The following is a 25615-nucleotide window of genomic DNA, read 5'->3' on the forward strand; positions in this document are numbered from 1 at the left end:
CCGTCAGCGCCGTCAGGGACAGCAGCCTTCTGTCGTTCCCGGGCCATTTGGCGGTAAAATTGCGCGACTGAGGAGGTGGTCGGAGCTCCTGCTGGGGTATTACGTCCACGGGCGCGGTGTTGTTCCGCCAAGCGGAATTAAGTGCAGTTCACATCCGCGTTCACATACCGTTCACGTAAGATCAGCAATGTTGTGGGATCAGTTGCGCGCTTGACCATGGCTGGCGGTCTCCCAGGGAGCGGCGGTATCTGAGATTATGTAAATCGCAAATAAAAGTACTCCGTGGTTGACGGTAGCATTGAAATACAGCTCTCCAATATTGCGTAACAACCGCGAAGGTTCGTACTTCGTCAGAGCAATCCGTCAGCAGAATGCCGAATCTTCAAAGCATGACGTGACATATCCTGGGAGTCCTGACATTTCTTGGAATGTTTATGTGCGACGGGATTACAATGATCCGCCGGACAATGGTGAGGAATGCTTTAATTCAGGGTGCCAAATGAAGGCACAACACTCGACAGTGTCGACACGATTCCCAGAATTCGCTGTCATGGGAAAACCGGCAAGCATCCAGCAATTCAACTGTAAAACGCTTCTCCCAAACTCGGCGTAACAAGTGACACATTCAACAGAATCCAGTTGTCAACAAAGTCGTCCATAAGTACGTCCTTCTTTGGCCCAGTAGGAACTAAACATCGGCAGACCACGTGCAGCTACATTACACCAACCATACGACCAGCGGCGGGGTCTGCAAAGAGCCGACCGACGGCCAAAATAAACCAGAACCCGGCCAGCTGTTTATAGCACGTTCCGTATCATTTCTGTCCAGTCTCCTTGGTTTTTGTGCGAGCTGGACTGAAGTTCCGACACGGAAACACAGTCATCACTGCGGCCATCATTACACCTCCATCATAAACTCCACACAAGGCCTTGTTCGTAATGCAGCCACCGATGCTACCGTCTCGAATGGCGCCACCCAGTATCAACTATCATCTAAGTCAAGATCAGGATTCGGGATGACAAAGATCGTCAGCTAGGCATATACAGCCCAGCACCGCTCATACCCCTCCACAGCGCTGCTCCATTTTAACACAGTCCAGTCCAGACCCAGCCCGAAACCATAGCCGCCTTCGAACCACTTCAAGATCTAACAGAACATTGCCCCTGAATTCACCCCAGCGAACCCAGCAGAGCCATTCGTCTCGGTTCAATACTGCCGCGCCCGTCTCCGCTTCAAGTCTACTCGTATTCGACGGTCGCCCGGTCCGTCGGTCGACCGGTCCGTCGGTCGGTGGTATACCGCGTCGGTGCCGCGCTGGGTCGAAAGGTCACGACGGCGGCACCGGTGGCCACGCGCCGCCGCCCTCGCCCTGGCCCGGTCCGCCGGCCTCGGTTCACCGGCGCCGCTAGCGTTGTGCCCAGGATTGCAGATGTCGAATGAATTGTCGGTCAGGGTTACACTAGCAGAGCGTAAAGTATTCGCTGGCCGAATGCTCGAGAGATATGGTGTAACGGTGCACGCATGAGGTTCGGGGGATACAAAAGCATGCGGCATGCTTAGGCAATCTACTACAATGGCTTGGTCAGGAGCAAGTCATAGTAGCGGTACAGCAGTTCGCATGTTGCGATAAAGCGGTGATTCATTGTTAGCAGGCATGAGGGGCCATATGAGATGGTTGGATGAGCACTGAGCAAATAATAAATTCGTTAAGTTTCCCTGTATTAAAAGGTAGAAGCAAGAAAAGTCTTACATTATTTTTGTCCTTTCCACAAAAGTCAGAATAATATCGTCGGACTGGAAGCAATTGAATATAAAGATGGTCGGTAACAAACAGCAGACCAGAAGCGGAGCTGCAATACGCAAGGAATCAATGTCACTCAGGGCTTTGGTTATTGGTGATATACCTACCTACCTAAGAGAACCCTCGAGTTGGCTGGTGGCTGCAGACAGCCTTTCCGCACTCTTTTACAATTTCATATAGGCGAGCTTCAGTGAATCCTATCATATTTCTGGGACATGAAACATACGGAACATTGGAATATAGCTGACAAAAAACCAAGATTTACTACTCGTGAAACATGTTGTTTTCTTTAAAAAAACGACTAGGCATCCAATGCCAGCAATGGCGTCCAAAACACGCTAAAACTGTAATAAAGGAAGCAACAAAGCTTCCGTTCAGTGGGAAATAGCCAAGTGCGCGACTTAGCGGCCATGTATGCAACATGCAGTATGTAATATGCACTCAAATATGCACTGTGCTGCAGTGTGCACTGTGCAGCCTATCGCTGCATCCAATGGTCGCCTGAGCCTCCAGCCCGCGCTGTGAGCAGACCGCAACGACGGAAGTGGCGCGGGCCGATAAGGAAGCGCCGGCGTCACCCATCGTCCGTGTCACAGCGTTCCCAGGCCCGGTCCCACGGCCAGACGGCGCCTGTGGGAGCGGTCCCGACCGGTCCGGGATGGTCTCTGGGAGCGGTCCCGGACGGTCCCGGCTGGTCTCTGGGAGCGACCGGTCCAGGCTGGTCTCTGGGAGCGGTCCCGGCCGGTCCCGCGATGGTCTTTGGGAGCGGTCCGGGCCGATAAGGGTCCGGACGCCTTGGAAACGAGTCATATCTCGTCCGGCGTTTGACCGACGAGATCGCAGGGATTCGAACTACGGTTCAAAAAGAAGTAAGAAAGCCCTCCCTTGTCTGGTGGTGGAGAATGTGGATTGCGGTATCGCTGCCTTCGGCTGAAGGTGATGACTGTCAATATTTCATCTCAACGCTATGCATTGCAAAGCCGACAGCAAATGACCGTCAGCATGCACGATACAAACAAGAAAACCACGACGGCTCGCTGCCACTTGTAACGTTCACAGGCAGCGTCTCCGGGCGTAAGAGACCCTGAAAAATCACGCATTATCACACGGAGTACAGTTAGCCCCACGGCAAACCGACTGAATCGGACACTACGCCTTGCTCTGCTGGCCGATACATGGTGCATGACCACTGACCAGCCTAGAGACAGTAAAAACGCAGCCAAACAAATACACAAGTATGCCAGTCAGACCACAAAATCCTTGAAGGTATACCTATGCCTAGAGTGGTTGAGCCAGTTATCAGCAGGTACAGGCCGATGAGTGCTGTTGTTAAAACCGACAGCTTGACAATCCTGACATCTATACCATCCCGACAAATCCGGCCTTCATTTCTACTAACTGTCTAGTCTCCACAACGCGAATCTGAATTCCTCAGTGGGCACTGGGCATCCAATGCCCATAACAGCCAGCCTCAGCTCGGCATAACCTGTCCTGACTCAGTGGGTCCAGCGGACAGCGGTGGCCTTCCTCGGCCGCCGCACACCGCGGGCTCGCCATCTTCAGGGTCACAACGAGCACGCGCGCCGCTCGCCCACCCGCTGCCGCTGGGCGCCGCACAGCCAGTGGCGCGGGCCAATTTCAGGCCTTTGTTCCATTCCATTCCAGGTCAGGTTTTTCCTCGACAATTCAGAACGCTAATCATGCCAAACAAAGCCATAGGAACAGCAGGCTGCAGGAAAACAGCTTCTCCAAACAAGCTCACTGGCTGCGAGGCATTAGCTGTTTCGGTCAACTCCCACGCCTGGACATTACCAAAACAAACGAAAAAAGAAACTAACTGTATGTTTCAACAATCATAACGGTGCGATCACGAACCGGCGCTGGGTGCTGCTGATCGCGCCGTGGCTGTCATTACGGTTATTACGGGCGACTATAACGCTAATGGTGATGGGTGCCATCACGTCCTAACCCGCTCCAGTCGTACCGGCCACCACTGCCTCATCAGTCGGCACTTATTCCGCCGAGCATCATTCAGCGAATGGCCGCTCCCACCGCCCGCCAATCTGAGCCGTCCCACCGGCGCCGAACTGTGCCGTCCCACCGCGCGGCCACAGCTCCCACCACCCATCTGACGGGATCGAAACCGACCCACCAGTCACCACCCGGTCACCCGCTGGGAATCTGGGTAAATGGAGTAATGGAGTGGCCGCTCGCCGCGCCGCCCAGCAGTGGGCCGCACTCCGATCTGATTAGGCACGGCTAGAAAACCCACAGCCACGGCCACCGAAACCAGCGACGGAGAAAAGTGGAGAGCGGAAAACTGAGATCGAGAAGGCTGCCGGAGACCGCCTGGAGACTGAAAGAAAAAGGTAGAAGCAACAAAGATACAAAACAATCAATGAAATGAGGAGACAAAGCCGAAGTGTTTCGAAACCGCAGAAGTACGGAGACTCGCCGCCAAGCCACAGGCGCTGCTGCCGAGTGCCCACTTCTCCTTGCTCCAGATCTGACAATAGTTGGCCCATCCAGCGGCGGTCTGGCGTAGAGTGTCAGCTGCCACAGCGGCCGTCGGTTACCTCCGAGGTCAGAGTGGGTCCTTACCTGCGGCAGCGGGGGCAGGCCAAGGGCACGGGACGCCGCCGTCACCGAATCCACCGTCATCGCGCCGGAGAGCGTCACTCGACGTCACTCGGCGTCACTTAACGTCACTCGCCGTCACTTGACGCGTGACGCCTATGATACTCGGTGTGACAAGTGGATTCGCTGCGTGACGCCAGCAACAACACCGTACTGCACAGTGCACAGTGAGCGGCTATCACATGGCGTCCGCTGCGGTCGCATCACCTGACTCCAGCTCCGCAGCACGGCCAGCGTCACGTGACTGGCGCACAGCTGGCGGCGCTGTGACCGGAGACAGCTGGCGCCGCCCGCGGGCGGTGGCCGACCGACCGACCGACGCGACGGCGCCGCCCCGTCGACACCGACAGGGGGACGTCGGACGACCGCCACGTGGCGTCGTCGGTCTCCATGGCGCGTTACTCATACTGCGGCTGACTGAACAGACCTCTGACCGACCCAGGACGGAGTCACCGCGCGACACCAGCAGAGTCACAGTCCTCAGTAAACAGCACTTGCGGGAGCTGAATGCTAACAAAAGTCGACAGCTAGACGATATCTGGCTCAGTCGGTGCATTTAACACAATACCTGTTTAGATAAAAAAAAACACTATCCATCACTCAAGCTACGTACCACCCTCACCATGACTCATGATGAGAAAAAAAAGCGATGAAGCAAGAATCTCGGTAAAAAAAAAAGTTTGAGGATAGAAAGATATCTCGCCATGAAATACAGACTACCATGACCCCGTTTGACAGATAGCCTGGGTCTAGTGTGGGAGGATCGATTCTAACACCGAGACTGAGACGGCTCCCTAAAGATGAGTTCTAGTGGAAAATGGGATATGGTCGTTCGTGAAATGGAATGAGTCATAATCAAACAACTGTAACTGGACAAACTGGCGGCTTGTTGCTTCGTGAAAAAAAAAAATCGTCTCAATTCGATGATCTGTCTGGCTTGCAGCCAGCGAATCACTACACATAATATTGCATGCTGAAGTCAAAGAAAGAAATAAAAAATGACTTATTCAGGCGCCGTCAATGCCTGTGCTTATCGAGACCTTGAGCAAAGAGACCGAGAAGTAAATGCCAGAGCAGTAAAAGTTCGAATAATGATGGCGCGTGCTGTTATAGTAATCCCCGGAAACCCAGTCGTGAGAGAGAATTACTGCACCTTCTGTCGATAGCCTATGGTTACTGGTATCGGCTGTAAACATCAACCCCAATACCATAAGTGAGGTACAATCCCATTGTGAGATCCGTACTTCAACCAAACAGCTCAGATAGTCACCTGTAGCCACAGCCGGTCCCGTAGCCCAGTCGGTACAGTGGAAAGTTCCGGTCCCGTAGCCCAGTGTAGAGCGCTGGTCTCCGCGTGGTGAGAGCACGCGTTCCCGGTTACAACAGTTCGGGTTCGAAGCGCGATGGGCGCTTGACATTTATGGGCCTCCTGACAGGTATGGTTGCGGTTGGTGCCTGGTGGCAGGCCGTAGCCAGGCGAAGTCAGCGAATAAGCACACCTGAAAGGGTACAATACTCCAAAACAAGTAGATACTTACAGGAATCCTGATAACTTGATAGATGTTTTTCTCAGAGCTCTCCATAGCACAGCTGCAGTGTAACAACTTGTCCAACACAAGGAGGCAGTATGTCTTGGAATGTTAGCTTTTCATCAGTATTGGCTCAAGCTGCATTCCCTGAAAAGCAAAATTACTTAGCAAAGGCATTGTCTGGGATTCACATATTGGCAGCATTGGTTCCTTTGTTAGAATGCAGCCATAACAAACCTCGTAACAGGAGTATGAAATTCAAAAGGCATGGACCCAGAATGGTAAATGTGATCTGATCAATGAGCTAGTGAACACACCTCTGACCTCCAACTGCTACACCTTTGCTGTTTACATCACCTGTTATGAGGTGATCTTGATCCTGCTAGAAATCATCAACTAGCCAGGAGCCAACTTATTACATTGATAAGGTAATAAAACCACAAAACAAATTCTTCAGCACAAATTGTGAACTAAAACATGATTATTACCAACAAAAAGGTACATTTTCAATATATTCCTTGAATGTTCATGAATATAAAATACAAACCTGACTATCAAAGATGTAAAAAAATTCATTTAGTCAATGGTGGACAATTGTGCCGAAACTGGGCAGCAAGGGCGCAACAGATCTGCCACCGCCCAACTCCCATGTGGTGACCTTGACAGGACTTCCGCCATCTGTTGCACAAATGTATATTGATGGAGACAAGTAGAAAAACATTGACTAAATGAAGTACCTACTTGTTCATGATCGTTCTGTACAAATTTGTTGTTATCCATGTGTCATATGTATGTCAGTGATCTATTTTACTATCATTTTTCGTGGATATTCTCCTACAGGCGGATTAGTAGCGAATATGTCATATGCATGAATTTTTAAAATCAAGACGATTGCACTGTGACGAGCTCGAATGTTTGTGTGCTATATCTTGTTTTCTCTGTGATTATGTCATGCTGATGAAGATTTAATACTCGAAACGCGTCCATGCACTATTTGTTCCGTGTTTTTCTATCTGTTGCACCTTCGAAGCCAAGCTAGCATGGAATTGGAAGCTTGTGCAACCGCAGTCCAGCACAACTGTCCACCGCTGCATTCAAAGATTAAGAGCATCAATCAACGCCAGCAACACAGGTCGAAAAAATCATTTAGGACATTACAATGTCTTAACTAACCAACCCATTCCCCATGAACCTACCAGTAACCAGAATAGTGGCAATATCTTGCAACACCCCACGATTCAATTAACACTCAAAATAAATAAAAATACAACCTATCGCGAGAGAACTTGAACTCGTCCACAACCTCCACCCACTACAAAGCAATTTACTTTTTGCGAATGGCCTTGTTCTGTGTGACAATTGTTGAAAGTGTCAAGTCAGTGTCGATGACGTCATGCACATTTCCACGTCGAAGTTAATCCTTGCAACGAAGCGATTTGCAAATTGTTTTGATTCAAAATGAAACAATTCATGCAATAGATTAGAAATAATCCTCTTTCAATGCCAACTATTTGAAATACTTTACGTTGTTGCTATGGATACTGAAGAATACATAAGCTTACAGCCACAAGTCCTGCTGACGAACAGAATGCTTGTCAAAAGTGTTACAATAGTGGCGCAATTATACCAAGCTGTTTTCCTTTCCCTAATATCATGCAAAAATGTTGAAAGAATGTTTCTTGGTGAAGCAATTCGATGAAATCCAGAGATCTGCTACATATGAACGAAATTCAGCTTTTGAACGATGGTATTTTTAAAGAGAACTCGACACAACAAATGACAAATCGATTCAAAGGGCAAACGTGATTTAGGTTCATGTCTGAGATAAGCTTAAGTGATGCCTTTTCATTAAAGTTGACACTTACTCAGCTAAATATTTCATTTTGCAAACTTTCTGAGAGAAATATTTGCCTTCTTTCCAAAAAATGATCTGATTTGGGCAATCCATCGTCATATCGTCATATGATAAGCATGAAAATTGTAAAAGTTGCAGTAAAATAGAAACAGTCAGCTGTTCAAAATAACAAAGTCAATAGTTGCGCATCATTTCTATACCTGGCGCAGCAAGTTTATGTGGTTTTATTTCTTCAGAAGTTCCTATTTCTGAAGAGTATTGTAATGTTATGGCTAAATCTCTTATTTTTACATAGCCCTTTACAATTGTCTCGAAACCTTGTTGGAAATTTTCCTCCTGGAGTGTCGTACTGAGCTATTGCATCAGCACCAACGCACTTGTTTACACTTCTCTGACTAGTTCAAGTTGGTGGCTTACATCGTTTCAGTTTCAGTTTGCGATATTGTCCCGTTTTGTGGAAATAAGGATTGGCTTAGAACTTGCATTTTTGATGTGGCTGGACAATTTCCATTTATCCAGATACTTGTTGGATGGATCAGTGCTTTACTTTTTCTTTTTGCAGATAGCTGAAGAAGAAGACAGGATTACATAACTTGTCACCTTGGGATTCAGCAAAGCAAAATGATTCTGAGCAAGCTATGTACCTTGCCAGCATATGGCTTGGGTGGGAAGTATATGTCACTTCAGTTTGTTAACAGTCTTAAGGTGAGTTAAGAGTCAAGAGTACTTAGGTGTTTGCACATACTGTATATAAATTGATCATCAATTTAGCTGTATCATTCCCGGTGTGCCAGTAGTGCCTACCTACAATGCAGGAGAGAACAATGTATTCAACATCAGGTTTATTAATTTTTATGAGTAACTCATTATAAGCTGTAATATTATTAGTTTTGTCTGACACACACAGGCAGTTATGTAATATGGTCTACCCAGGTCACTCTTATAAGATACTAATGAGGCATACTTTTTACCAAGAAAAGCATACTGATTTGTTATAAGTCCAAAAATAATTGAGCTGGTACTGGTAGTTTGCACACCCAAACATAACACTGCATACCAGCTACCTACCTCTTATAAACATGTTTATTTCAGCTGAAACTGAAAATCCTCATGCAGCCATGATCAGCTCATTTGACTGTTAATTGAATTTCACCTGCTCAACTGGGATCCGTTTACTGACCACCATTAGCAGTGATTTGTTTTGTATGCTACTGCTCTGATTCATTTAGTGAGAAAGAAGTCCTATCAAAATGTTTGCTTCAGCACCAGACATATACCTGGCACTAAATAGGTATAACCTGATATTTTGGCCCTCAGTTCTCTAACTCAGTTCTGTTGACCATTCATTGGTATTGCCACAGGAAAAAATAGGCCATCCCACTTCCCTGCCAGTGGCTAGCCTAGCTCTTGACCCTTTCCTGCAAGCAGTACCAATGCCATCAACCACAGATTGTTATTAATTGTAGCCATGCTGCATATAGTGTCTAAGTGTTGAATAACTTGATAGCAGGCTGTTACTGTGTACTCCAGAACCACAGCAAATGTCAAATAAAGCTAAATGACTCAACTATCAGTCAGTTACTGGAGATGGTAAAAGGCACTGATGCCATATTTCAGTTTCAGACAGATGGTTACTCTAGTACTATTTTTGCCTTTCTGAATGCATGTGTCAATAGCCATGTTGATTTAATTTGTGTGTTTCAGAGTGGGCTCCAAAGCTCTGCAAAGCTCTCATTTGCAAGAACTACAAAGGTGCAGGAGTCAACTCTGAAGAATGTATTTAATGTGAGTAAAACTCTTTTTTAATTTTTATATTTTCATTAAATTCCAGATCAATTTCCACTGTGCACATTCTGATATAATTGGTGGTTGCACAAGTTTCAAGGCTTATTGTTCCACTCAGGTGAATGTCCACTTCAGTAATCATCTCAAAATCACAACTGCATTGAGTGTATCTTTGCTTTCATTTCATCACTGCCTGATGATGACACCTTATCTGTGTCCACTGGGTGAACTGTTTCCATTTGATAGCCACTGCCCCATTTCCCGCAGGGCGGTGTGGCGCGCGCACTTCGTCAGGCCTCCAGCAGCGCCGCCAGCACCACCACCGAGCTGGCGCCGTCGGCCAGGAAGGCCGTGGGCTATTGGCTGATGGGCTGCACCGGCATGGTCTTCGGAGCCGTCATGCTTGGTCAGTGCCCGCGGGATAGAGACAGAAGACGCCGGTGACCCTAAATCCGGGCGTCCTTAACCCGCGCCCGGCTGGGGGTCCTGGATTTCCACGCCCTGCTGGGGGGGGGTGTTTGAGCACCCCCCCTTGTAACTCGGCTCCTGGGCCACGTAGCGATACGCGGAAGGCGGCGTTCGAAAGAGCGTCAAAAATAATGAGGAAATCACTTCGGTCAATTTTTTGGTCAGGTCAAAGGTCAGGTCACCAGAGGTCATTGAAGGCAAAATTTCGCCGATTTCCAGGTCGAATGTCGAAAATTGTCAAGAAGCCAACGCATAACTCAGGAACCAATAGAGCTACAGCGCCGCGGAAAAGCGCATTCGATAGCCCTATTAACGCCCTTTCTGAGTAATTCTCTCAGATTTGACCTAACGTCAACGGTTTTGCCTGCAGGGGGCAAAAACTGCAAAAATAGCCGATTTTTTCGGAAACAGTTTTTCTGCAATAACTTTTGACCCAAGCCTTGTACGAGCTTACTTTTACCGGCATCGTGCTCCTCTCGTCAAGACGCATCGAATGAACTATAACTTGACCTTGAAAGGTCAACTTGAAAATTTGACCTCAGGTCAAGGTCATGACCTGACCGGAAAGGGTCATGTTGCATATCAGTCGATCCGTATCGTCGAGATGAACACATCTAAGGCGTTTTCATCGCTCTAGCATGCCTCTATCAAAAGTTATTTGCGAAAAACTGTTAGATACCATTCGTGACCTAAGATGACCTCAGGGCATAAACAAGGGTCACGGACACCATTTTTATGTTCTGTGTGTCTAAACCACTTGTAATTCGGTGTTTGGGAGTGTTTATAATGTCTTTCGTCCAAAAGAGGCGCATTTCAATTTTCTCCCATTGACTTATAATGGGGAGGTCGCAAAATTGACCTGACCTTAGGTCATCGATATAAAAATTCTGAGATATACATTTTATACATGCTATTGCTCTTAGCAATCGCTGAAAGTTTCAAAGCGATCGGTCACTCGGTGTAGCTATGACAGACATTGAAACTTTTTATGAGGTGAGGTCACTTCAAGTGACCTGGTGACCTGACCTTGAATGACCTTGGTCTGAAATTTTCACAACATGTGTAGAATTGATGTATGATAAGGTGTACCAAAAACGGCGGCGCTCCGCGCCGCCGTTTTTGAGATATTCGCGAAAAACCACAAGGGGGGGTGTTCAAACACCCCCCCCCCCCCCAGCAGGGCGCGGGTTAAAACCCAAGCAGCGTTATTCAGTCAAGTGTAAGGTGGATTCCGTTGTGTACAGTGCAATGGAGGACGGACGTGCTCGCTCATAAATAGGCAGTTTCTACACATAATTCTATCATATATATTCAAGTCAACTGAGGTGTGTTTGGATTGCCTATATCGTTTTCTATTTGTACTATAGCCAGTCAAACTGTTCTCATCTCCGCGTTGTGTCCTTGGAGTGACTGATTGTCTTGCTCTCCGACGCCTGTATGTGCTACGATCGTTCTGACCGGTGACCCCGCCATGCCCGTAGGCGGTGTGACCCGTCTGACCGAGTCGGGCCTGTCGATGGTCGACTGGAAGCTGCTGGGCAGGTCGTGGCCGCAGTCGGAGATCGAGTGGCAGGCAGAGCTGGAAAAGTACCGGCACTACCCCGAGTTTCAGCTGTGAGTACCGGACGGCGGAGCGATGGCCGAAGTCGATAGCGAGGGCTGCTTCACGGTGGCGTGGGGTTAATTAGGTAACCACTAACCAGGTAACCAACTCGAGCCGTCTTTGTCTGTCTAAGCTAAGTGTATTACTTTGTCTTGCAGCCGCAGCCTCAGCCAAGTGCGTGCGGGTGACGGCTCGTGAAGCATCAGTTCGGCGCATCGCCGAGCTTATGTTTCTCTTTCCCCGGAAACAGTTCATAGAGTTTGTAGAATGTGTATGAAAAGGAAAATGAACAAAATATTCTAGTTTTGTATAAAAATATCAAGCCACATCTTCTGTTTTCCTCACAAACGACTTTCTTTTGTCTTCAGTAAGAACAAGGACATTACTATGTCGGACTTCAAGTTCATCTGGCTGATGGAGTACGGTCACCGGATGTGGGGCCGGCTGATCGGCGCTACCTTCGCCCTGCCGGCTGTCTACTTCTGGACAAAGGGCTACTTCACCAAGAGTATGAGGCGGCGCGTGCCCATCTTCGGCTCGCTGATTCTTCTGCAGGTGAGTTAACGGACCTCTGCTGTTCTGATGGTTGGGTTGGGATATCGTGGTTTCGGAAGATTTTTGGGACGTGCAAACTATTTCACAACGTGATATTAGCTCATGCGCGTAATTGTCCTTGCAGTAGTTATTTCTGTACCATTGAATGTGTTTCAGGTGTCGTCTTGCTTATTTGCGGATGCGTCGAAATCAGGACGGAATTTCTCGTGCTACTTTATCAGTAACTCTTTTGGGGATTTGAGTTTCGCTTGCCTGCTTTTTACTCTTGCATTATTATTCAGTCTGTATGTCTTGATGTATCGATTACGTTGGATCCACAGGGCCTGATGGGCTGGTACATGGTGAAGTCAGGTCTGGACCATAAGAACTTCGAAGGACCATCCGACGTCCCCCGGGTCTCTCAGTACAGGTGAGACATTCGATCATGTACGCTAAATGACGTAGCGTTCCGCCACCGAGTGAAGTGCGTCTTTTTTGTGTGCCCTCTATAGATTGGTAATTAGCAACTGGCAAGTGTACCACTGTGGCCCGCAGAAGACGTATTTTATACTACACATGGTTTAAAGATTGCATTTTGCTGATAAAATTCACTGTTTTTTTTCAAAAGCTATGACTCATTGTCCTTGAATCGGCGAATGTTGACGACCGTAAATGCACTAATTTCGATCGAATAAATGCACTCTTTTGCTCCAGAAAGTATTGCACTCGTTACGTCTTCGACTTCGTGAGCCTCTCATTTACATCCCCTGTCCCCGTGTCCGTCAGGCTGGCGGCGCACCTGGGCGCGGCGCTGGTGCTCGCCACGCTGTTCCTCTATAACGGCCTGGACCACCTGATACCAGCCCAGGTGGTCAAGGTGACCTCGTCCGTGCGCCGCGTGCGCATCATGGCGCACGTCTGCAAGGGGTTCATCTTCCTGGCCGCCTTCTCAGGTACGGTGGGGACTGGGAATGATCTCAGGGAGGAAGGTCAGGGATAAGAGAGCTTGGACTCAAAAAGCGGAATGATCTAATAATGAAATGATTTGTATTGAGAGTGAGACAGTCAGCACTGGGGACTTTTATCTTACTTCCTGTTGAAGATTTGAGGATATGCCACTTGAGGATTTGTACCCTCTCATGTTTGAAATGTTGCGTTTCTTGTGGTAAAGTGTCATTTTGTTGTGATAAAATTATGTCAGTTTCCCGAAGCCTGGTTGTGAAAGATTGACAAATTGTATTTTATGTCACTCGTCTTTAACAGCTGACGACCCCTGTGACCTCCCCCACTGGCACTGACCGCCGCCCCCTGTGCCCGCCAGGCGCGTTCGTGGCCGGTCTGGACGCCGGTCTGACGTACAACGAGTTCCCGCTGATGGGCGGCCGCCTGGTGCCGACCGACCTGCTGGCCTACGAGCCCAAACTCTCCAACGTGACAGAGAACCCGACCACCGTCCAGTTCAACCACCGTATGCTGGTAGGTATCCCACCAACTCACCAACCGCCGGGAGGGAAACAAGGGGTAGCCCGGCACCAATAAATATTTATTTAGAAAACGACATACGTAACGAAGTTCGTAACAAAGTTCTTGTCATGTATGTGGAATCACCGTTAATCACAGACTATTATAACACTTGTGGTCTTATTCGAGTCACACTTTTGGTCTTATTCGAGTCACCGTTGGATGCTCGATTGATTCGAATTAGGTTCGAGAGAAGCGAGCGAGTCATGCACGAATCAAAGCACCATTGACGTATTCATCACCTGTTGTACAAAAGTATAAACCCATGTCCTACCGTAGCAAATCGACGATCTAACTACTGAACTACCCGTCAACTAGCCATAATACATAATGCCCAAAAGCACAGACCCAATGCACTTCATGCTGTTGCATGGCATATAACTTTGCTGTGGAGGTTCCTGAGCAGAGAGTAGCAAAACTGTTCATATAAGGTTCGATCATTGAGCACTAAGGTAAGGTACGAGCATTGAGTAAAGGGAACCAGTTTGGCTTGCTCTGAGGCACTACTGACCACATAGACCCGTCGCCATAACAACTGTCGAATCGTCGCCATGTCAACCGACGACTCGTTGCCATGCCAACCCCTCACCAGTACCGCTGTGCCAGCCGGAGCGCTATGACGAACAGCGGCGGCAGCAGCAGGTTATCAGCCTGCGCCGTGAACGCCTCCGCCAGGGTGGTGACCCCGACGGCGACACACAGCGCGCGCCACATCTCCTGACCGATGTACAGGTACCCGCTATGGTCCAGTGCATAGCAGAACAGCAGCTGGGCGGCGATGGCGGCCAGGCTTCCCTCTATGGTTTTTGAAGACTGCGGCCACCGGGTCCGGCCGTACCGAGAGCCGACCACCGCCGCCACCGTGTCTCCGATACCCACAGTGATGACCCCGGCGAACAGACTGAGGTCCTGACGGTGCCCGGCCGCCGTCACCTCGCCAGCGTGGTACCACAGCACGCCCGAGCACGCCGCCACCAGGAAGATGTTGGAGAGCACCAGGAAGCCGCCGTCTTTGGAGTCGAGGAACGGTCGGAACCAGCGCTGGATGATGTCCGCCCACGGCTGCAGCCGGCACGCCCGCGCGATCTCGGCGATGATAAAGAGGAAGGTGATGCCTCCGGAAGCGGCCAGCAGCAGCAGCGGGTCGTACAGGAGGCCCGGCACGAACACCGCGCAGATAAGCAGGTGGAACAGCTTCCTGAGCACGGCGCGCGACAGGCCGCCGCCGGAGCCGGAGGCGCCCAGCGCGGCGGCGAACAGCACCGCGCCGCCGAGCAGCGACGCCCAGATGGTGAGGAGGCGCAGCCGCGGCGCGCTGCCGGTGGCGAACTCCACCATCCACAGCAGGCAGTTGGTGTTGATGATGACCGAGGTGGTGACGATGATGGCGGCGGCCAGCAGCGCCAGGAGCAGGTGCAGCCGGGCTGACTGCCTCGCGGACGGCAGGTAGGAGAGCAGCAGCAGCAGCCCCAGCAGCAGGCAGAAGGCGGTCTGCAGCAGGTGGATGACGGCCGCCCGCTCGCTGACGTACAGCGGCGACCCGAACAGCAGCAGCTCCGGCAGCTGGCCGGCCGATGCGGCACACAGCAGAGCGGCCGCCTGGCCCAGCAGCAGCGCCTCGCCGCCGGTGGCGCTGCCGCCGCCGCGCGCCAGCAGCGTGCCGGCCGTCAGCAGCTCGGCGGCAGCCAGCAGCGCCAGCCGCGCCACCTGGCCGAACGGCAGCGCCAGCGCCCAGCCGGCGGTCAGCACCGCCGCCGCGCCGCCGCCCAGGCTCAGCGCCGACTCGCAGTGGAACTCGGAGAGGCAGGCGAACAGCGCCACGGCGGCCAGCACGCCGGCAGTGGCAGCCTCGGCGCCCGACGAGCTGACGTAGACCGCCGCCGGCAGCACCAGCGCGCACAGCACGTCATCGGCGAGCCCGGCCTGTCGGCGGTACACCCCGCCCATCCTGACCGGCACCGGCGGCTGACTGGTCACAGGCGGTCCTCAGCGAGTGGGGGGTCTGGGAAACGAGAGCTGCGTTTTACACAAGTTTTTTTGGTACAACAGCAAAATGGGTATCGACAGTACAGTTTAGGTCTCGTATCGACTATCTAAGATTCTTAGAAGTGCATATGATTGTGTGCCTGGTAACACTGTACCGTATGTTTTGTCTTCCCGTCTGACGGTGAACATCCCCGTTTTATTGCAGGGTATGACTGTATTTGCGCTGGTCCACGGTCTCTGGTTCGCGACTCGTAAGGCCAAGCTGCCACCGAGGGCCTACACTGCCGCCAACGCCATGCTCGCCATGACGTACTTACAGGTGAGACTAGATACTATGGTGGATAATGACAGGTTTTGCGGTAGTGTTGCTGGCTATAATGTGCACTCTTATCGCTGACGATGAACATTGGATGTTTATAATATAAAACTTGCGTAGGACGTAGCTTTCTGTAGCATCCAGGCGTTCATGCGACCTTTTGCCTCATTTGTTTGTGTGTTTTGGCAGGCCCGCTGGTCATTCGAAGTCGATAAAAACTGTTACCACTTTGGACGTAACGATGCTTGATCGACAGATTCAGTTTATACCTCCTTTAGCTTATGTAACCTCTTACCACACGTATATGACTTCTAACCGCCGTCTGACCCCTGACCGGCGTCCGTTCCGTGTGACCCCTGACCAGTATTCACTGTCTGACCTCCGGTCCCTCTGTGCTCCGGCAGCTGACGCTGGGTATCGCCACGCTGCTGCTGTACGTGCCCACCCCGGTGGCGGCGTCCCACCAGACGGGCGCGCTCACCCTCCTCTCGCTGGCTGTCTGGATGACGCACGAGTGTAAACTACTGAAGTACGTGCCAAAGTGAGCAGGAGAACCAGCAGCTCTCAGTGCCAGTGAAGTCTTCAAGCAGGCGCAGTGCGGGTTGGCGAAGTGATACATGTGCGCACTACTGTGATGATCATGAAAGAATGTGTTGCGAGTTGCTGAAATTTCTTGTTTGTTATTGAATGTGCAGCATTGTGTAGAGGAGCCTTGAGGTTGGTTTTTCCCTGTAGATAGTGCTAAAAGCAGGCATGTTATTTGCTTTTAAACATAGTTTTGTAATGTTTGTGTTTTTGACTGTGCTCACTGCTTATGAATAACATTGATGAGGATTATGCTTTGTACATCAGTGTGATTTACCACTGATTAGGTATGTTTCCATGACCACAGTGGATTCACAATTGATGTGTCTGGCTAAAATGGTGTAGCATGACATTTGACTGTCGGGTCTTCACCAGCTTGGCATTTTGTGATAGAACAATACATGTTATTTCTATTAATACTGTTTCACTTTTTTGTTATTTTGTTCTTAAACATAAGTAACACACAACACAGCATTACACATTGCTGTCAGCTGAGTGTTTAACTTCAGAAGTAGGCATATCGATAGTTTCAAACCCTGAATTCACAGATGAAAACATGTAATGTGCAATTTCAGTGAATAAAAAGAAAGAAATGAGAACTAGGTGTCATCCAAGTGGCATGCACATATCAATATACAGAATGCATCCAGCATGTTTTGTAACTATCAATTTGCACATATGATAAGAAGTGGGAGGTCAGCATTACAACCAATTTCCCTGCAACAATACACCAGCTAATGGTTTCATTGGGGTGTTCAGGGTTGATTTATCAACATCCACCAACCACCACACTGAAACATGGATTCCCTCTCACTTCACCTTACCTACTCTGATAGACATGCGTATAATGAGCCGGTGAAGTCAACAGGTGAGCTGATGACATGCCTGCATCATGCATGCTAGTTTTTCAATTCCTTGGTGACAAGAATCTATTAAATTAATTTACATTATATTCCAACATTGATATTCTTGTTCACAAAAATCAAGAAGAGCATTTTTCTAGCTTGTAACCTCCTATGGAGTTCTATAACATTGCATCTTACCCTTGAACTCCTTCGTGGCTTCTTCAAATTACTTGTTTCAATATTTCATCCTAAATCGAAAAACAACGGAAATTCCAAGACCCCTGATAGGAAATCCAACCTGTTTGACTCAGAAATGACTGAAATGAATGGCGGCCCCGCCCCGAATGTGAAACTTTTGTTATGTATTTATTGCGTCAGAAATGGCGAATTCTCACTACTATCAATTTTTATTGCATTTTTATTTATGTATTTTCCCACAAACCAATTAAATCATCAAAATAACTCAAAAAATTATTTTTGCATCAATCTGATCCCAAATGAATTAAATAAACAATAAGTAATACGCATTCTTCACTACTATCAATCCATACACGCCGCATCCGCGTCTATTTTGTATCATTGTTAGCAGCAGACGACCGGGTGGTGGCGGTTGGGTGATTTCCCGCCTTTGCAGTGTTGTATAGGGTGAAAAACGACTCTAATATAGTTATTCGATAAGTCAAGACATTTTTCTCTGGTATCTGTATTAGCTTTATTGATTTCGCCCAGTGCTGCTACAACAGTTGACGATTTTGATCCATTCGTAGGGTCGCAATCACAATGGTAAGTGAAAGTGAAATTTATTTCAATTTCCGTCTAATTTGTTCTTTGCTGCTTCATCGTCTTACTTTTTTTGGCTATTACGGTGTCGTGGGATTTAAAGTATATCGCTCCTACAAGCTTCCATTGTCTATCATTCAATTCAATTCAATTGTCATTTGCTTCTTGCTTCATTTCAATTTGCGATTCAGAATTGGATAAAGTTGAAGTGTTGGTAGGTATGTAACCTTATCCATCCGAATAAATCAAAATATTAAAATTTGTAGGGTAAACACGGGGATTAAAGGAAAAGGGCCACCTTCGTGAAATATGAAGATATCGTTGTTTTTCATTTTGACATTATTATTTTTCATTTTCTTTTTAAAACTGGTGCCAGAAGTGCACAATTCGCTAAAAAGTATTTAAAACTATTTAACATATTGGTACTATGTTGATACTCTCTACGGCACCTACTGTATGATGGCATAGCGATGACGTCACACTCAAGCCAATCAGCGTTCAGAAGACAGACTCGTCGGATTGTGTCAGATAAGCTGATTGGTTAAAGCTGAGCTGGTTGGAGCTGATTGGTAAAAAACCAAAGCCTCGCCGCGGGTGGCTGTATTGTCGGATAAGAACGCATTCCTGGGATAAGGACGCATTCCTGGCGTATTTTCTTTTAAAATTGCCGATAACTACGAATGGAGGCCGAAATCGGCCGTAAGGTGGGAGACAGATAGGTTTTCGGACACGGGCTACAAGATGGCTATCTCAGTTTCAATCCCCATGTTAAAGGTGGCCCTTTTCCTTTAAATGATGAAACCTGAGGGAAAGATGCTTTTTGTCCCGAATGATTGCCATTCACCTCGCTCATCTTTCCCTTGCCCCATGAGCTGCGTCGAGTCAGAGTCGGAGTTGGTCGGTGGAGTCAACAATTCTGGCCCGGAGTCTGAGTCCGAGTTTAAAAAGTATGGGTTCCGGGGTTCAACTTGGGAGTAGAATTCGACATTGTTTCAGCATTCAGCACAGCTTGAAATCATGGTCAAAAAGCCTATGTAAGAGGATTGTGGATCAGAATTGTTCTGGGAAGGCAAAAAAGGCACACACATCTGGGGCATGAGTTAGTTTATCGTGATATGGTCCAAGATATGGTCTAAGGATGGACAATTCGTGAGCCGGAGTCGATTTCCAAAGGCTTTGTTTGAGTCACTGGGTCCTGGGAAGCCGTCTTGACTCCGCAACCCAGTGATATCAGTTTATGATTTGGACATAGCGATATGACTTGATGAGGACTAACTATAATTGCTGAAATACAGAAGATAAACGTACATTCACAATACTTGTATCGTTAATTGTATCGCTCGACGCTCAGCTATCAAATTACTTCAGGCTCGGAATTCCTGCAAACTTCTATCTTCTATACACCTCAGGACCATTGACCATTTCCACCGATCATCGGTTCAAAGCTCGGACCTGCTTCCATTACAGTTAATACAACGATCCTGCCACTCGTGTGCGCGGACAAGTTATTCATTCGGCGCCGTTCCGTGTCATGAGCATTGATCGATATCAACGGAACTAAGGCACTGCATCCATTATGACAAGCGTCGCCCTTCCTGAATCGTCACCCTGAAGGAATGCATGAGAGAGTGTGGATGGAGTACGTGTATGTACAATGTACATTCTCCCTTTGTGGTACGCCTGTGTGCGGCATCACAGAGTACTACTGTCTGAAACTCATTTCACTCCACGTACGTTCCTGGTCACGGGCAGCGAACGGTCGCTGCCTGAAATCGATAGGGCAGCCTATTGATTATGCCTTCCATGTAAATTTTGCGGGGGAATGAGTCCAGTTGCCATTAAATATTCCGCACGGCGTCGATGTCACATGTCAAAGCACCCACCCGTAATACGGATCAATTAAATGCATTCGATGATCGGGGCTCTGTTCCCCGCTGCAGGGCCCGTTGCGATACCGCACTCTGCGACTTTTGCTATATTGCCGGGCTCCCGAATCGATCGCTTTAAATGGTCATTGTTTGACGTCGTTGATAAGCCACGAAAGCTGAAGAGGGATGTTTTAATCGCTTTTGATACACATGCGCTCATCCATATGAATTGTTTCGTATCCATCAACTGGTAACATAGACGGATGTACTAATGTCGCTGTATGCCTGCAAATGTCGCGTTATGCGAGCAGCTGTATCGTAGCGTTAATTGCATTACCATAGACAGACATGCTACTGTGACTTGAACTAACTACCTGTTCAATGCTTAGTTTTTCATTGTATGAATGTATACCTCCTGCTCAGCAGCTGTTCGTTTATCGTGCAGACTTCTGCAGGGCCGGCCAGGGGCAGGTTCGAGATGGCGCACTAGGAAGCTAGTAAGACTAGGCGGCCAAGTGACAAGTTTGAAGATAGCTGACACTAAGCGGTATTTTACACCAATCGGCTAGTGTCTCAGCGCGAACCAAAATCGACTAGTGACACTTGAAATCAAGTGTCACTAGGGCCTAAGTGTGCCAACGCGAACCGGCTGCAGTTCCCTTGGCCTATCCCGGCCAGCTCCGCTGATTCAACCGCTGACTCACTGCGGCCGTCGGCAGGGTCTGCTCTCACTGCTGAGGAAGCTGCGGCCCGCCCAGGAGCGCGAGGTCCGTCTGCTGCTGCTCGGGCTCGATAACGCTGGAAAGACCACGCTGCTGAAGGCGCTGGCCTCGGAGGACATCACCCAGATCACTCCGACGCAGGGCTTCAACATCAAGTCGGTGCTGTCGGACGGCTTCAAGCTGAACGTATGGGACATCGGCGGCCAGCGCAAGATCCGACCCTACTGGCGAAACTATTTCGATAACACTGATGTCCTGGTGAGTATTACTGTAGTGCTCTCATAGTTTAGGGCGTTGTGGCTGGTTTGCTAGCTATGAGTGTTATAGTTTGCGCGTTGCAGTGATGTTTTGCTGTTGACAATTAGCTTTATGCATGTTGATAATTATGCTGGCCTTGTGACATCCAGCAAACACTGACCGTACCTGACATGTTTTTTTTTCACGCCTAGGCCTCCAGGGAGGATGTTGGCCTTCAGTCGCGATTGCATCGAATTTTACGACAAAATTGTAGCAATGTTGACATGTTTACTATCGTCGATCCTAAAAAGCAAAGCAGCTATATACAGGCTACAGTTTTTATCTTATGTTAACAACACCGTTTTAAGTGTTGCAGTCATTTTTTTTCTTTTGTCAAATTTCAAGTGACATTGCTTGAGCTTCTGGGCCGTCGATTCCCTTCAGTTTTAGTTGTTCATTCCATCGAAATGCCTGCTCTAATTTCTCGGGAAAGAGGCCAGACTGGGCTGCCACACAATTTCGGTGCAACGTGGAAAAGGTCATTAGAATCTCATAAAAGTCATTCACACCAAAAGCGCCGTTGACTTGCAAATCCATATCATTTTCTAGCCAAACCAGTAATAGCCCATAACAACAGACACGCTATGGGCGAGAACGTCCCGGTCTAGATCCCGTCTGACCGGCCGTGAGGATTCTCTCGACCACCGGAGCATGCGCGTCCCGCCCCCGGCGTCAGAGTGAGCTCGGGGCGTGTGGCATTAGCCGTTTGGGCTTATTATTCCTCTATTATGGCCGTTGGTCGGGCGCGAGTAGTGTTTCACCCACGGTCGGTACCGTTTGTGGTATGATCAGGCGCTGAGTTGGCCGCGCATTCTCTCCGGAACGGCGGCTAAACGGCTCGCTCGGGCCGGACTGCGGCCGGTGGCTGCGTGCAGATTATGATAATTGGACTCGGTGTGGATAATAAGGGTGGTGGCCCACGGAACGCCGACGGTTTCCAACTTCTTGTCGGTCTTTTCGATGAATTATGAGCATTTGCTGACTGCTGTTTTGTGGACAATCGCGGGAAACGTTTTGGCAGCACCACTGAATGCATTCTTGGCTAGACCGCTGATTTTACCTGTCGACGACCCTATTAAGAGTAGTGGCTTGTGGCTTGTAATCATATTTTCAGTGTTCATCTCATATACCACCTTCCATCGTCTGCTTTGCTCTTAGTTATCCCAATATTTTTTTTCAGTTCATAATCAATCACCACCGTAGGCGTGTATGGTTTTCATCGTTTTGAAGCTCACCGCCTGTATGTCCCTTATATTTCGCGGTGTTAACGCCCGCCGTCTTTCCTCTCGGTGATTTGTATCTCTCTGCCGACTTAACACTACCCCGCCCGTCCCCGCAGATATACGTGATCGACAGCGCCGACCGTAAGCGGTTCGACGAGACGGGCCAGGAGCTGGCGGAGCTGCTCGCCGAGGACAAGCTGGTCGGCGTGCCGGTGCTGATATTCGCCAACAAGCAGGACCTGTTCAACTCGGCGCCGGCCTCGGAGATCGCCGAGTCGCTCGGTCTGCACGTGATCAGGGACCGCGAGTGGCAGATCCAGGGCTGCTCGGCCGCCACCAATGAGGGCGTCAAGGTGAGATGAGGATGATGGTGGAGTGGGTTGGGGAGAGCAATCGGTCTACTTCGGCACCATAACTCTGATTTGTGGTGCTGTTTTAATTAAAATGTCAAGAACATTGCTGTGGTAATTGGTGATATAACTGGTGATCTAGGTGTCATGGTAATTGGTGATATAATTGTATATGTATGAGCGATTTCATTGCTAGCGTGTCAATAGGACCATTTTTACAGTTCATCGCTTTGCGAACGATCACACTGCTCCACAGTCTGTACTTTGGCTGTCAATCAGCAACGCCTCGACGGTTGACGCTGCTAGTCTGTTTGTGTTTTCTTGACTTCTCATAGCTAATCTCAACTTAAACTTTATCTTAGCATTTCACTATGATGGACTTAGCAAAACGCTATTGGTATGTAATTCGCTGTGGCCAGTTTTCCGCGTAGACCATCAATAACGCCTCATCCACGCTTCCTGTCCCATGACGTTTACGGGCCCACCCGGGGGTGTCGGAGACGATCCGATTTTAATTGGTCCCGTCTCCAATTTCGCCACTTCCGCTTACCCACGGTGTGTGTTCCCGAGTGTCGTGCCGCTGTCTGTCCACCGTTTTAGGGTAATTACTCATGTGACCGACCGCCCGTCCGTCCGCGGGCTCATCGCTCTGCCCGGCTGTTTTTCAGGAGGGCATGGAGTGGGTGTGCAAGAGCATAAAGCAGAAGTAGCGGGACGGTTGCCGCCTCGGCTCCGTCACGAATCGTCTCCGTCCACCGTCCGCCTTCGCCCCTCAGCCGTCTCCGCCTCTCAGCCGTCTCCGCCCCCAGTCGTCTCCGTCACTGCGGTCTCCGCCTCTCAGCCGTCTCTCTCCGTCACTGCCGTCTCCGCTGGTTGTATCCGTTGGCACTGACTTTGCTCCTTCCATCGTCTACAGTCCGCTCTGATGCCGCTATTTCCCATCCCTGCCGACCGCTCGGCGGCTTAATTTCCTTCGCCTCCGCGACCAACCTGCTGCGGTTTCTCTTCATGGATTCCAACCATCGCTGAGTCTCGGCTATCATGTCCTCGAAGGCTACCCATCACCAGCCTGTCTAGTGTCCAGGGTCTCTACGGCGATTTGAGGCCTCCGTCCAGCTCCTCCAGCCTCCGTGAAGCACCCGCTCCGCTCCGTGTGACCGTGCCTCGTCGTGCGATGCTGGTTGGAAGTGGTTATCGTAAGATGTCAGCCGTTCTCCAGTGAATGTACGCACTGCGCTGCCCTGTGCACTTCGGTTGGTGTTTCCATGTTTCACAGCTTGCACTGTTTTGGAACATCACTGGAATATGGACCTGTCTGTGGTGGTTGTGTTCGTTTGGGGTGCCACTGCACATACGCTAGTCACATCATGTACTCCTCCGGAGAAAAATGAACGAAGCTGATTGCAGGACGGCCATAGTTTCAGCTCGCGAGACGCTGTGTACCCATCATGAGTTTTTATCATGAGTTTCGATGCGGCTGCTTTTGTAATATCAGCTACATAACAAGATTGCATGCCCGAGCTGTGTGTTTTATTTCACTGTTTCGCGTTGTTCGTGATTTGTTCCACATTGTTCTAGCTTCCAACTCTTGTGTATTTATGATATATTTCGCTCGAAACCAGCTGTACTAACCGGGTCATGTAGCTGATGTCACCAGTCATCCGGTCTATCACAGGCCCGCCGCCCTTATCGACACGTGCCTTCGCCGTCTCCCCCGATGTCTCCATGTTGGAGTTGTAGTCTGTGTGTGCCGGTCTGCACTCCGTGTGGTATTTAAATGCGTGTCTGCGGTGGGTGGCTGCTCTACGTTATAGAGGTGGGGTGGAAAAGCGGGTGGTGTTACAGCTGGTTCCTGTGCTGGTTTGGTAATGTCGTGATCTCACGAAGCAGAAAGGTGATCGCCCGGTGGTCTGCAGAAAGTAATCCGTCCAGAAATGACTGCCTTTTCGTCAGGCGTGCTCACGTAAGGAATTCCGTCCATGTCGGCTGAACAGTATATCCATCTTGCTGTGTTTCCATTCCATGCCTAGTCAAACGTCGTGATGAACGGAAACTGGTGTCTGCTTCGATTGTAAGCATCATACTTTGTTGTGATATTCGGTGTACATTTGCTGCTTTCAGTTGATGAAGTGATAAACAGTCGATCTCACTAATTTTTCGTTCACTTCGCGGTATCCTATGCTGCTTTTGATCTCAATTTTAATCCAAGCATTTTATTTCCGTCCTTGCTCCCGTGTACGTGTGTTTTGTCGATGTTAACCGTCTCAGTGAGCACCGTGCCGCCTGCAAGTTGCATGTTACCCGTCCGCCCGAGCTAGCCAGGAAGGGTAGTGGATTCGGCGCCACCGGCTCGATTCCTCGGTCGGCTCCCCAGTCGCATTCCCTCGCTCTCCCAATATGTGTCAGTGTTGCAAATTGTCGACTCTGAAATGTCAATACACCGAGCCGACGCAAGGTCTGTGTGTGGGACGCTTAGCAACTACCATCATCAAGTAGAAGTTTTTTGTTCATCTTCTTCACCAATCAGTTTGTCCCGTGTTGAGCTTCTTCAGCAGTCAGTCGTCATTTTCTGTGGTTTGTCGCAGCTTCAGACATGGTCTGCCGCAATCAGGCCCAAGCCTGCACTCGTCGCTTATGACCGTGTCGTGCAAAGCACTGAATCTCACGGCACGATCCGACACGGGAACTGACCGGCGGTCGGCGGAGCTCATGCTGACAGATTATCGGCGCTGTCATGGCCATAAATAGCGACATCGTGCATATTGTGCGACCGGCCGGCGGGGCAGGGATGAGTCGGTGAGACCGACGCCTGGCGTAACAATATCCAGTCAGCGGTGAGATGGACGACGGAGGCGGCGGCGCCGACGGCCGTGAGAAACGGCGCCGACAGTGGTGAGTATGTATATGCA

At 49.4% G+C, this 25615-nt stretch overlaps 4 protein-coding genes across 13 annotated transcripts in view; 2 read left to right on the top strand and 2 right to left on the bottom strand.

Annotated features, from left to right (window-relative positions):
* LOC122380182 (protein phosphatase Slingshot-like) overlaps positions 1–7272 on the bottom strand; it is a 54932-nt gene extending 47660 nt beyond the window's left edge. The window contains exons 1-2 of the mRNA XM_043363117.1: positions 7165–7272; positions 5978–6115 (exon numbers count right to left, since the gene is read on the bottom strand). Of these exons, the coding sequence (XP_043219052.1) occupies positions 5978–6022 (45 nt within the window). The 5' untranslated portion in view covers positions 6023–6115; positions 7165–7272. The remainder of the gene's footprint in view (positions 1–5977; positions 6116–7164) is intronic.
* A 724-nt stretch (positions 7273–7996) lies between these two features.
* LOC122380184 (cytochrome c oxidase assembly protein COX15 homolog) lies at positions 7997–17038 on the top strand. 9 transcript variants are annotated; one of them, XM_043363122.1, is made up of 11 exons: positions 7997–8041; positions 8386–8528; positions 9528–9608; positions 9876–10014; positions 11558–11690; positions 12048–12234; positions 12555–12643; positions 13000–13166; positions 13535–13689; positions 15926–16039; positions 16441–17038. In XM_043363122.1, the coding sequence occupies exons 2-11, from the start codon at positions 8445–8447 to the stop codon at positions 16579–16581; spliced, it is 1290 nt and encodes a 429-aa protein (XP_043219057.1). In that variant the 5' UTR covers positions 7997–8041; positions 8386–8444; the 3' UTR covers positions 16582–17038. The 9 variants fall into 9 exon arrangements, with proteins under 9 accessions (XP_043219057.1, XP_043219060.1, XP_043219061.1 ...); XM_043363125.1 differs by having other exon boundaries at positions 8009–8083; XM_043363126.1 differs by having other exon boundaries at positions 8034–8088.
* On the bottom strand, positions 13738–17812 carry LOC122380183 (dolichol kinase-like). Its single transcript, XM_043363119.1, has 2 exons — positions 17665–17812; positions 13738–15736 (listed from the first exon to the last, which is right to left on the bottom strand). Exon 2 carries the CDS (start codon positions 15679–15681, stop codon positions 14320–14322), a length of 1362 nt encoding a protein of 453 aa, XP_043219054.1. The 5' UTR covers positions 15682–15736; positions 17665–17812; the 3' UTR covers positions 13738–14319.
* A 216-nt stretch (positions 17813–18028) lies between these two features.
* LOC122380186 (ADP-ribosylation factor-like protein 3) lies at positions 18029–25411 on the top strand. Of its 2 annotated transcripts, none has more exons than XM_043363131.1 (4): positions 18029–18249; positions 20834–21094; positions 22473–22709; positions 23375–25160. In XM_043363131.1, exons 1-4 carry the CDS (start codon positions 18247–18249, stop codon positions 23414–23416), a joined length of 543 nt encoding a protein of 180 aa, XP_043219066.1. In that variant the 5' UTR covers positions 18029–18246; the 3' UTR covers positions 23417–25160. The 2 variants fall into 2 exon arrangements, with proteins under 2 accessions (XP_043219066.1, XP_043219065.1); XM_043363130.1 differs by lacking the exon at positions 23375–25160 and adding an exon at positions 25292–25411 and having other exon boundaries at positions 18040–18249.
* Positions 25412–25615: the final 204 nt, after the last annotated feature.

Source organism: Amphibalanus amphitrite, unplaced genomic scaffold (assembly GCF_019059575.1).
Source record: "Amphibalanus amphitrite isolate SeventyFive unplaced genomic scaffold, NRLGWU_Aamphi_draft 000092F_arrow, whole genome shotgun sequence".
Taxonomy (NCBI): Eukaryota; Metazoa; Arthropoda; class Thecostraca; order Balanomorpha; family Balanidae; genus Amphibalanus; species Amphibalanus amphitrite.

What these genes read in the sequence shown, in the direction of transcription:
- LOC122380184 (XM_043363122.1), top strand. Translation starts at nt 8,445, where the DNA reads ATGATTCTGAGCAAGCTATGTACCTTGCCAGCATATGGCTTGGGTGGG. An exon ending in CACTACCCCGAGTTTCAGCT is followed by an intron (nt 11,691 to 12,047) that starts GTGAGTACCGGA and finishes TTTTGTCTTCAG; the next exon opens with TAAGAACAAGGACATTACTA. An exon ending in AGTTCAACCACCGTATGCTG is followed by an intron (nt 13,690 to 15,925) that starts GTAGGTATCCCA and finishes GTTTTATTGCAG; the next exon opens with GGTATGACTGTATTTGCGCT.
- LOC122380183 (XM_043363119.1), bottom strand. Translation starts at nt 15,681, where the DNA reads ATGGGCGGGGTGTACCGCCGACAGGCCGGGCTCGCCGATGACGTGCTG.
- LOC122380186 (XM_043363130.1), top strand. An exon ending in TCGATAACACTGATGTCCTG is followed by an intron (nt 21,095 to 22,472) that starts GTGAGTATTACT and finishes CCGTCCCCGCAG; the next exon opens with ATATACGTGATCGACAGCGC. An exon ending in CCACCAATGAGGGCGTCAAG is followed by an intron (nt 22,710 to 25,291) that starts GTGAGATGAGGA and finishes GGTTTGTCGCAG; the next exon opens with CTTCAGACATGGTCTGCCGC.